The sequence below is a fragment of the Coregonus clupeaformis genome, chromosome 9, assembly GCF_020615455.1.
Source record: "Coregonus clupeaformis isolate EN_2021a chromosome 9, ASM2061545v1, whole genome shotgun sequence".
NCBI classification, from domain to species: domain Eukaryota; kingdom Metazoa; phylum Chordata; class Actinopteri; order Salmoniformes; family Salmonidae; genus Coregonus; species Coregonus clupeaformis.
Window position 1 is genome coordinate 21,093,349 of NC_059200.1, and position 12,660 is coordinate 21,106,008.

The window sequence follows — 12,660 nt, forward strand, 5'->3', positions numbered from 1 at the left end:
TTTGTTCCACTTTGTGTGTGTGTGTGTGCCACTGAAGTTCTATGCCAGTCTCTCATGAGTAACAGTCTGCTGTAACAGAAAGGGATATTGCACTTCCTTTTCATTTGAGACTATACTGAAATAGTGTTAAAAAATAGGGCCAACTACAATTAAATAGCCAACTTCAATGCCAACTACACTGAAACTTCAACTACAATATCTAACACTGAAATATTGTTATAAAAGAGGCATACATCAGCACTGAGTGATTGTTTTCATATACTTCTACTCACACATAAAGGGGTAGGTACTTTAACTCCTGCTTGAAAAGGCTGCAGGTCTATGTTTGCTCCCCATGTACATCTAGTATGTTTGCTCCCCATGTACATCTAGTATGTTTGCTCCCCATGTACATCTAGTATGTCTGCTCCCCATGTACATCTAGTATGTCTGCTCCCCATGTACACTGAACAAAAATATAAACGCAATGTGTAGTGTTGGTCCCATGTTTCATGAGCTGAAATAAAAGTTAAGATACATTTTCCATATGCACAAAAAGCTTATTTCTCTCAAGTTTTGTGCACAAATTGTGCATTTCTGAATATATATATATAATTATCTGACTCTGTATTGTATTCTGTTTTTGTGTGAAAAGTTAAAGTGTATGGTCTACTGAGCCGTGCGTACCTGCTACTATTTGTGTGACAGTTGTCTGTGTCCCTAGCTGGGCCAGTGGTGTATTTGTTTGCCACCTCTTTCTGTCCGACCAGGTGATGTGACAGAAGGTCACTCGATGCTGTCAGTTCCCTTTTCCTCTCCGGATATTCCCAGCATTCTACGGGCCAGCGGAACGCAGCGCAGAGAGCAGCCGGGAACTCTGGGAACCAGGAGCAGGAAGCTAGCACCGCTCCAGTCATTCCTTGGTTGGGCAAAGCAAAGCAGCACTAGCCGGGGAGGAGAGATGGAGGAGAGGGCTGGAGGCCGGGTGTTAGGAGGGAGTACTAGAGGGCTGTCACTGTAACTGGAGCAACATCGCCCTCTGCTGGTTACTCATACACCAGTCATCAGATCTCACCATAATACACTGTCTGACATTACAATAAATACAGTATATTGTATATTTTATATCTTTGGTAAAATGGGTGTATCATCTGCATTCAGTTGTTTGTGGTTAACCAAACATGCTATAAACTCAACAGCACAAAGTCAGGATCAAGTTTACATAAGACATGATGCCAAGCAGATTAATCTATCATTTTATTGTGCTATGTGGTGATGTATGATATCCATAGTGTGTTACTGTTGACCCAGCTATTGATATGTGGTTGATCTGTGGTTGGTCTGTGGTTGATCTATGGTTGATCTGTGGTTGATTTGTGGTTGATCTGTGGTTGGTCTGTGGTTGATCTGTGGTTGATGTGTGGTTGGTCTGTGGTTGATCTGTGGTTGGTCTGTGGTTGATCTGTGGTTGGTCTGTGGTTGGTCTGTGGTGTACATTCTGTGTTCTGTCTTCTCATCTCCTTTAGTTTGTTTTGAGGAGCTCCCCTTCTCCTGTAATACAAATGTACATTCACATTAGATAAGCAGACTAAAATCAGATAAATAATGCCATTTTTTTGGTCACAAAAAATTGGTTACCAACGTAATTAGAGCAGTAAAAATAAATATTTTGTCATACCCGTGGTATACGGTCTGAAATACCACGGATGTCAGCCAATTAGCATTCAGGGTTTAAACCACACAGTTTATAACAGACAAGATGTGTGTGTCTCTTACCCGGATCCTTCATCACCCCACAGTATTCCTCACACTCCCTCTTGGAGTAGAACTTGTTGCTGTTGACCTGGCAATAGTCATTTTTATAGTCCAGACAGAGTCCAGAGTTGGAGTGGAAAACCCACATCTTGGGCTGACCAGTGCAGGGCCGAACATCCACGGGCAGTCTACAGGCAGCTGTAGTGAGCCACAGCACACCAGACATGAGGAAACACATGAGGGACAATCAAGTCTCACACGTAGTCTATGGGCATGAACATCATATTGGTTCTTGAAGTGGGTTGAGTGTTGCCACATTACCAACTAGGTTCGAAGTCAAGCCTGCGTCTCCTACGCACCACAAGACTGTATAAGCCCATTGAACTAAAGTGAAGGCATTAGCTCTGGGAGCTAACGCAAGTCTCAAGGTCTTAGACAAGATGACCCATCACACGAGTGTGGTTCACCAACAGAAAAAACACCTCTGTTACACTCTATCCACTCACCCTCATTGCGACAGCTCTGGAGACAATCCCTCTCGGTCACAAAGTTGTTCTGGTTTCCCATGCAGCCTCCGTAGGTGAACAGCTGACAGGCCATACTGGTGGAGTTGTAGAAGTACCTCTGCACTGCCCCGTAACAGGGACCTGTGTCCGGCTTGGCGTTACAGGATTCTGAGGAGAGATGTATAGCAGTGCATTGTTTTAGCCATAGACATACAGTGGGGTCTGGAATTATTGACACCCTTGATAAAGATGAGCAAAAATGACTGTATAAAATAAATAATTCAAATACTGAGCTTTATTTTAAATTATATTATTTTATACTAATACAACTGCTCAGAGAAAGAGATTTTGTAATAATAAGTAATAATTATTTTCTCAAAAAGGTAGGGGTCAAAATTATTGACACCCCTGTTTTCAATACCTTTCAATACCTCACCTTGCGACGATAACGGCACCCAACCCTGGTGTGCGGGACCAAATAACTATATTTTCATGTCATCTGACCAAGCACTGGTTCCAATCCAAGTGCCAATGCCGCTTGGCAAACTCCAGGCGTTTACATTTGTTGGATGACATGAAAATAGAGCTCTTTGACCATGCACACCAGTGGTGGGTTTGGCATCGAAATGAGAATGCATGAGCAGAAAATAACCCCATACCTACTGTAAAATATGGTGGTGGATCTTTAATGTTATGGGGCGATTTTGCTTCCACTGGTCCTTGGACCCTTGTTAAGGTCAATGGCATCATGAACTTTACCCAGTACCGAAAAACTTTGCCCAAAACCTGGTTGCCTCTGCCAGGAGGCTAAAACTTGGCCTCAAGTGGATCTTCCAGCAAGACAATAACCCCAAGCACACATGAAAATCGACAAAGAAATGGTTAACCCTGTCAGTCCTGAGACCCCATCACAAATCTGCTTTTCATTTATCTGACTTTCATTTATCTGCATGTCCAGCCCTTAAATTTAGCCTCACAATTAAGTGTTTTACCATTTTCTTTTCAGGACAACCAGGGCTACAAGTAGAACACACATTTGACATAAACAGTTTCATTCATGAGTTGTCTTGACAAATGTTTAAAAAAAAGTCTGCCAAAGCAATAAACCTGATAAAAATTAATTTATATGAATGCTGTAAGTACAGAAATTGTTTGCTCAGTGGGAAATGAATATCCAACTAGTCAGTGACAACTGTATGGAGTTTGGAGTTTGTGACAGAAACTATGTAAGCTTATAACAGTATTATAGACACTATGTCCTGGGATTTCCTATGATCTTCTATGTAGAAGAACCCCTTACCTTCTAACGACTCAGTATTATAGACACTATGTCCTGGGATTTCCTATGATCTTCTATGTAGAAGAACCCCTTACCTTCTAACGACTCAGTATTATAGACACTATGTCCTGGGATTTCCTATGATCTTCTATGTAGAAGAACCCCTTACCTTCTAACGACTCAGTATTATAGACACTATGTCCTGGGATTTCCTATGATCTTCTATGTAGAAGAACCCCTTACCTTCTAACAACTCTTGTGTAGCTTGTGAGCATCATAGAGCAAATAGATAATAATAATATAATATGCCATTTAGCAGACGCTTTTATCCAAAGCGACTTACAGTCATGCGTGCATATTTTTTTTTTTGATTAATCCAATGGTACAACACACAATGTTTAAAAGGGGTTAGAAGTCTTAAATCACGCTTGCGCGACGGTGGGACTCATTGGGTTAATTGGCCACAAAATCTAAATTTTGCAATTGCCATCTCAGTGTCCGGACTTAAAACCCACTGGAAACCTGTGGTTTGAATCGAAGAGGGCAGTCCATAAGCACAGACGAAGGATATCAAGAATCTGGAATGGAAGATTGGTCTAAGATCCCTCCCAATGTGTTCTCCAATCTCATAAAACATTTTTGAAAAAGGCTCAGTATCCTCAGTATCCTCGCAAGGTGAGTTATTAAAAGGTATTGAAAACAGGGGTGTCAATAAGTTTGACCCCTACCATGTCAAACAAAATCATTTTTTTCTGAGCAATTGTATTAGTATAAAATAATATAATTTCCCCTATTTATTTGAGCATACAATATGGCTCAGTATTTGAATCATTTATTTTATACAGTCAGTTTTGCTCATCGTTATCAACGGTGGGAATAATTTCGGACTCCACTGTACACCGTAATTACATGTCATATACATGAGTGTTACTCAACTCAACAGTACACATGTTTATTGTAGCACTGGACAAGCTGATTAAACTTGTATGAGTTTAATTAGTTATGTTTGTCCGGAGCTACAACAGAAATGTGTTCTAGCAGCTTCCAGCCAGACCCACACAGAGCTGATGCTAAAACGTACCTTCAACGTAGAGGTCAGAGGCCTAGCAAGCCCACCATGCACTCTCACCTTCACTCCTGAACATCATGGTGTCGTCACCAGAACCCTCCTCAGAGGGCAGTTCAGGGAGGACTATGTTCCTCTTGGCTCTCTGAGGACAGACAGACAGGTGAGTACTCAGCAGGGTTGGGGTCAATTCCATTTTAATTCCAATTAATTCAGGAAGTATACTGAAATTCCAATTCCAATTAATTCAGGAAGTATACTGAAATTCCAATTCCAATTATCTTCAATGCTTGTCATTTAGGAACATATTGGAATTTGATTTACTTTCTGTAATGCCTTTAACCAAAGCCGCTTTTCGATATAATCCCAAACTCTGACACGGGGTACAAACTCAACATTGAATAATTGAATACAGGAAGTACCGGTGCTGTAATCTCAGGCTGAGGCTCTGATGCTACAGGCTCCGTTCCTGGTACACACTCCCCTGTGGACAGAGACAGGAGTTCAAAGGTCAAACAATGTCCAGACACATAGTGGATGTCACAGGTGTGTGTGTGTGTGTGTGTGTGTGTGTGCGCGCGTTCGTGCGCATGTGGCTGAGTGCTTGCTGCCTGGTGTCTGTGAGTATTTGTGCATGTGTGTGTGCAGGGCGGACTGGCCATCTGGCATTTCTGGCATATGCCAGATGGGCTGGTCCATATTTAGCCCAGTGGGCCTGTTTAACTTGGGTTTTTGGTGAAAATGTGTAATTATTGGTTAATAATGGGGGCCTCAAGGAAAAAATGGGCCGGAGTCGGGTCCTCGAGGAAAAAAATGGGCCGGTGTGGGGGCCTGAAGGAAAGAAATGGGCCGGTGTGTTAGAAATGCCAAGGCCGATTTCTGGTCCCAGTCTGCCCCTGTGTGTGTGTGCGCCTCTACCTTTGTTCTGTTTGATGATGATTGTGTCGTCAGCCATGCCCTGCTCCCTCACCAGCCTCCTGAAGTCATCTAGGATAGTGGGCGGCAGTTCCATGGTGCGACCTGAAGGAGGCAGCATTTTAATTTACTTCTACTGCTGAATATAATAACACGACAGCTGTGTCTGAGTGGCCTGGTGTTAGATCAGATCTTTTGCTGCTGAATATAACAACACTATAGCTGTGTCTGAGTGGCCTGGTCTCAGATCTGTTTGTGGTCCTGCCAACTCCTATAGTCATTATCATATTTGTGATTGTGCTGTTCTATAGCCAAATCGATTGGCTGATTGATTGACTGTATAGCCAAATCCTATGGTCGTTGTCATGACAATCATAATTACAACCAAAGAGGTTGGCAAGACAGCACAAACAGATCTGGTACCAGGCTATTGTCTCAGTGGTGTGGAGTGAAATAAATGACATTGGAGCGACACTCACTGTATAGCTTGGCGGACTTGGTCTTCTCGCCTCCTGTTTTCTGTTTACTCATCATAACGATGGCGTACTTATCATAGTCAGTGTGAACCACATAGGCGTCAACATCAGCCCCCCACTCTGCATAAAGGAAACATAGATTTATATGGTAGGAGAGTAGGAGAGCACGAACATACACATAGTCCACAATGTCAATTACCTCTCACCGTTGACCTCTCATCGATTACAAAAATACACAGGCTGTGTCTGGAAACATTACTAGCTGTCACATCCTTGCTTCCTCCATTACTAGCCGTCCTTGTTTCCTTAAGTCCTCTCAAAGCGCATTGGAGGAGAGGTTCCAAGGTCTCTCCCTTGGACATTCTTCTCCAATTAGCTTTGAGAGGACTTAAGAAAACAAGGACGGGGAAAGCAAGTAACATTTTCAGACATGGTTGTGACAAACAGACTTACTGGCGACGTGGTAAGTGAATCTTCCAGGTGTGTCGGTCAGCTCGTAATCACCAGAGATCTGCTTACATGTCCCGTGCCTGCACACACATACACACACACACACACACACACACACACACACACACACACACACACACACACACACACACACACACACACACACCACAGAATATATTTAATTAAAGGCCCAATGCAGCCGTTTTTATCTCAGTATCTGGTTAACAATTAAGTACCTTACTGTTATTGTTTTCAATTAAAATGGTAAAAAAACAAACAAAAATAGCTTTTTAGTAAAAAACTATTCCTCAAGCAAGAATTAGCTAGGACTGTCTGGGAGTGGTCTTAGTGAGGGGCCTAATTGGAGGGATATGTAACCTGAAAACTAGCTGTTATTGGTAGAGGTTTGGAACTCTCTTTGTTATTGGTCTAATAACTTATACCTCCTGGTGATGTCACCAGGCAAGCCAAAACTCCACCCATGCAAAACCTGCTGATTAGAAAGTCCTGTGTAAATTGCATTTTCAACCAACAACTATGAAATAACACAGATATTTTTTAAATCACACTTTTACAGTGTTAGTTTCAAACATAAGTTTGATTGCATTGGGTCTTTAAGCTATGGTGAATCCAGTTGCATTATTAGGTACAATTCAGAGACACGAATATCAATGTTGTGTGTGTGTGTGTGTGTGTGTGTGTAACCTCACTTTTTCTTGCTCCTTGTCATGCTGACTTTGCCTTCAGTGCCACTGGCCTGCAGCTCCAGGGTGCCAATGGCTGCATCTCCCTTGTGGCGCTGCATCCAGGGGCAGGTGGACGCTACTGCAATATCATGCCACTTCCCCATGAACTGACCCATAGAGAGAGTATAGAAAGGTTTTAACAACCTGCAATACTGTACTGGGAACTGCAAGTTTTTAGAGATCTGCGGCGTATTAACTTACAAGCTGATCAAAACAAAAAGCACAAAATCTGCATAGCTTGACAACTCAACTGAATCAGTCTATTGGCCAATTGGCCATCTGTCACGATCGTCTTCTTGTGAGATATTGGACCAAGGCGCAGCGTGTGCAAAATACATCTCTTTATTATGGAAGAGGGAAAAACACGAAACCGAACACTATCCAAAACTAACAAAACAACAAACGACCGTGAAGCTAAATAACGTAAGTGCACAGACAAGCAACAAACGTTCAACATAGACAATTACCCACAAACACATGATGCCCATGGCTGCCTTAAATATGGCTCCCAATTAGAGACAATAAACCACAGCTGTCTCCAATTGAGAACCAATCCAGGCAGCCATCAACATACAAACACCTAGACAAGACATTACCCCATAAACCTACAAACCCCTAGACAAACCAAAACACATACTTCACCATGTCACACCCTGACCTAACTAAAATATTAATGAAAACAAAGATAACTAAGGCCAGGGTGTGACATAACCTCTCTTAAGGTGCGAACTCCGGGCGCACCAGCATAAAGTCTAGGGAGGGTCTGGGTGGGCGTCTGTCCACGGTGGCGGCTCTGGCACTGGTCGTGGTCCCCACCCCACCATAGTCACTACCCGCTTTCGTAGCCTCCTCCAAATGACCACCCTCCAACTTAACCCCACTGGATTAAGGGGCAGCACCGGACTAAGAGGCAGCACCGGACTAAGGGGCAGCACCGGACTAAGGGGCAGCACCAGGATAAGGGGCAGCACCAGGATAAGGAGCAGCACCAGGATATGGGGGCAGCACCAGGATAAGGGGCAGCACCGGGCTAAGGGGCAGCACCGGACTAAGGGGGCAGCACCGGACTGAATGGCGGATCCTGGCTGGCTGGCTCTGGCGGATCCTGGCTGGCTGGCGGATCCTGGCTGGACGGCTCTGGCGGATCCCGGCTGGACGGCTCTGGCGGATCCTGGCTGGACGGCTCTGGCGGATCCTGGCTGGACGGCTCTGGCGGATCCTGGCTGGACGGCTCTGGCGGATCCTGGCTGGACGGCTCATGGCTGGCTGACGGATCTGGCTGCTCATGGCTGGCTGAAGGATCTGGCTGCTCATGGCTGGCTGACGGATCTGGCTGCTCATGGCTGGCGGAAGGCTCTGGCTGATCCTGTCTGGCGGAAGGCTCTGGCTGATCCTGTCTGGCGGAAGGCTCTGGCTGATCCTGTCTGGCGGAAGGCTCTGGCTGATCCTGTCTGGCGGAAGGCTCTAGCGGCTCCTGTCTGGCGGAAGGCTTTAGCGTCTCCGGTCTGGCGGACGGCTCTGAAGGCTCATGGCAGACGGGCGGCTTAGCAGGCTCAGTACAGACGGGCAGTTCATGCAGCGCTTGGCAGACGGACAGTTCAGACGGCGTTGGGCAGACGAGCAGTCCAGGCGCCGTTAGGCAGACGGCAGACTCTGGCCGGCCGAGACGCACATAAGGCCTAGTGCGTGGTGCCGGAACTGGAGGTACCGGGCTGAGGACACGCATCTCAGGTCTAGTGCGGGGAGAAGGAACAGGGCATGCTGGACCCTGGGGACGCACATAAGGCCTAGTGCGTGGTGCCGGAACTGGTGGTCCCGGGCTGAGGACACGCATCTCAGGGCTAGTGCGGGGAGCAGCAACAGGCCGGACCGGGCTGGCGACGCGCACCGTAGGTTTGAGTGCGAGTGGCAGGAACAGGCCGGGTCGGGCTGGCGACGCGCACCGTAGACTTGGTGCGGGTGGCAGGAACAGGCCGGACCGGGCTGGCGACGCGCACCGTAGGTTTGGTGCGAGTGGCAGGAACAGGCCGGGTCGGGCTGGCGACGTACACCGTAGGCTTAGTACGTGGAGCAGGAACCGACCGGGCTGGACTGGCGACGCACACCGTGGGCTTGATGCGTGGAGTAGGAACAGGCCGGTCCGTACTGGGAACACACACCACTGGCCTTAACCGGGGATCAGGAACGGGCCGGACCGGACTGGTAACACACCTCAGTCTCTTACGCCGTGCCTCAACTGCTTCCCTCCCTCTACTGCGCCAATGGCTCCCGTGAAACCGGTAGCCTTCTCTCCACGTCTCCCTGTGGCAGCCTCCTGCTGCCCAGCCGCCAAGCCATGTGCCCCCCCAAAAACTTTTTGGGGTTGCCTCTCGTCCCTCCGACGATGGCCCTGCTGACGCCGTTGCTCCTCTCTCAGTCGCCTCTCCACTGTTTCACACCATGGCCGTCGATCCATCCCATCCAGGATTTCCTCCCAAGTCCAAGACCCTTTACCTTCCAAAATCTCCTCCCATGTCCAGACCCTTGGCTCCTGGACACGCCGCTTGGTCCTTTGATGGTGGGTAATTCTGTCACGATCGTCTTCTTGTGAGATATTGGACCAAGGTGCAGCGTGTGCAAAATACATCTCTTTATTATGGAAGAGGGAAAAACACGAAACCGAACACTATCCAAAACTAACAAAACAACAAACGACCGTGAAGCTAAATAACGTAAGTGCACAGACAAGCAACAAACGTTCAACATAGACAATTACCCACAAACACATGATGCCCATGGCTGCCTTAAATATGGCTCCCAATTAGAGACAATAAACCACAGCTGTCTCCAATTGAGAACCAATCCAGGCAGCCATCAACATACAAACACCTAGACAAGACATTACCCCATAAACCTACAAACCCCTAGACAAACCAAAACACATACTTCACCATGTCACACCCTGACCTAACTAAAATATTAATGAAAACAAAGATAACTAAGGCCAGGGTGTGACACCATCAAGTAACGTTACGCAGAATTTTCAAACCAATTACTCTACTGATTACTCTACTAGATTAGACTACTGCAATGCTCTACTCTCCGGCTACCCGGATAAAGCACTAAATAAACTTCAGTTGGTGCGAAACACGGCTGCTAGAATCCTGACTAGAACCAAAAATGTGATCATATTACTCCAGTGCTAGCACTAAATAAACTGGCTTCCTGTTAAGGCTAGGGCTGATTTCAAGGTTTTACTGATAACCTACAAAGCATTACATGGGCTTGCTCCTACCTATCTCTCCGATTTGGTCCTGCCGTACATACCTACACGTACGCTACGGTCACAAAACACAGGCCTCTTCATTGTCCCTAGAATTTCTAAGCTAACAGCTGGAGGCAGAGCTTTCTCCTATAGAGCTAAATTTTTATGGAATGGTCTGCCTATCCATGTGAGAGACGCAGACTCTGTCTCGTCCTTTAAGTCTTTACTGAAGACTCATCTCTTCAGTAGGTCCTATGATTGAGTGTAGTCTGGCCCAGTGGTGCGAAGGTGAACGGAAAGGCACTGGAGCGACAAACCATCCTTGCTGTCTCTGCCTGGCCGGTCCTGTCTCTCCATTGGGATTCTCTGCCTCTGACCCTATTACGGGGGCTGAGTCACTGGCTTACTGGTGCTTTCCATGCCGTCCCAAGGAGGGGTGCATCACGGGGCGGCAGGTAGCTTAGTGGTTAAGAGCGTTGTGCCAGTAACCGAAAGGTCTCTGGTTCTAATCCCCGAGCCGACTAGGTGAAAAATCTGTCGATGTGCCCTTGAGCAAGGCACTTAACCCTAATTGCTCCTGTAAGTCGCTCTGGATAAGAGCGTCTGCTAAATGACTAAAATGTCAATGTAAATGTAAATGTTGAGTGGGTTGAGTCACTGATGTGATCTTCCTGTCCGGTTTGTCGCCCCCTCGGGCTCGTGCAGTGGAGGAGATCTTCGTGGGCTATACTCAGCCTTGTCTCAAGGTAGTAGGTTGGTAGTCTGTTGATATCCCTCTGGTGGTGTGGGGGCTGTGCTTTGGCAAAGTGGGTGGGGTTATATCCTGCCTGGTTGGCCCTATCCGGGGGTATCGTCGGACGGGGCCACAGTGTCCCCCGACCTCCTCTGTCTCAGTATCTGTGCTGCAATAGTCTATGTACCAGGGGGCTAGGGTCAATCTGTCCTATCTGTTGTCCTGTGTGAACTTAAGTATGCTCCATCTAATTATCCCATGTCTCTCTCTCAGGACTACCTGGCCTGATGGCTCCTTGCTGTCCCCAGTCCACCTGGTCGTGCTGCTGCTCCAGTTTCCACTCTTCTGCCTGCGGCTATGGAACCCTGACCTGTTCACCGGACGCGCTATCTTGTCCCAGACCTGCTGTTTTCAACTCTCTCTCTCTACCACACCTGCTATTTCAACCTTTTAAATGCCCGGCTATGAAAAGCCAAGTGACATTTACTCCTGATGTACTGACCTGTTGCAACCTCTACAACCACTATGATTATTATTTGACCCTGCTGGTCATCTATGAATGTTTGAACATCTTGGATAAAAATCTGGCCTTAATGGCCATGTACTGTTATAATCTCCACCACGCACAGCCAGAAGGGGACTGGCCACCGCTCAGAGCCTGGTTCCTCTCTAGGTTTCTTCCTAGGTTTCTGCCTTTCTAGGGAGTTTTTCCTAGCCACCTTGCTTCTACATCTGCATTGCTTGCTGTTTGGGGTTTTAGGCTGGGTTTCTGTATAGCACTTTGCGACATCTGCTGATGTAAAAAGGGCTTTATAAATACATTTGATTGATTATGCCCACGGAGAATAGGTGAGATAAAGCAAGAGAGAGAGATTTACATTTTAGTCATTTAGCAGACGCTCTTATCCAGAGCAACTTACAGTTAGTGAGTGCATACATTTTCATACTGGCCCCCCGTGGGAATCGAACCCACAACCCTGGCGTTGCAAACGCCATGCTCTACCAACTGAGCTACAACATACCATGGCTATGATCCATGGTATGAGAAACAGAAGAGACTAACTCTTACCTTGGTCAGGTCGAAGTTCTCCTGTGTGGGGAAGAGAGATTCAGGAAGTACAGGCACTCCATGGAGGAGACAAACGAGGCCCAAGAGGAACGCAAGTACGACAACCTGCTGCATCCTGTTTGTCTGTCTCCAATACCAACCTCTGACTGAGGCTTACTCTGAGCTCCTGGATCTGCTGGGAGAGCTAACCCCTCCACCCCTCCACACCTCCACCCTTTACCCCTCCAACCCTCTACCCCTCTACCTCCACCCCCTCCACTGGATTAGGCTAGAAACCCAATGGCATTGACCCATGTGTGTTTACCCCTTCCTGTACCCCCTCGAACTCCAGCATAAAACAAACCGCAAAGTTCTCCTTATCTTGTCCCTTTCTCTGAAACACTGGACTTCAAAGTGGAATTTAATAGGAAAAAATATATAACATTTCAGCACATTTCAGCAC

General features: G+C 46.7%; 1 protein-coding gene across 1 annotated transcript; it reads right to left on the bottom strand.

The window, feature by feature from the left end:
* Positions 1-1,219: 1,219 nt before the first annotated feature.
* On the bottom strand, positions 1,220-12,400 carry LOC121573454 (protein AMBP-like). Its single transcript, XM_041885457.2, has 10 exons — positions 12,219-12,400; positions 7,137-7,279; positions 6,430-6,506; positions 5,980-6,096; positions 5,504-5,605; positions 5,008-5,069; positions 4,649-4,730; positions 2,241-2,408; positions 1,756-1,932; positions 1,220-1,530 (listed from the first exon to the last, which is right to left on the bottom strand). Exons 1-10 carry the CDS (start codon positions 12,330-12,332, stop codon positions 1,502-1,504), a joined length of 1,071 nt encoding a protein of 356 aa, XP_041741391.1. The 5' UTR covers positions 12,333-12,400; the 3' UTR covers positions 1,220-1,501.
* Between the last annotated feature and the right edge of the window lie 260 nt (positions 12,401-12,660).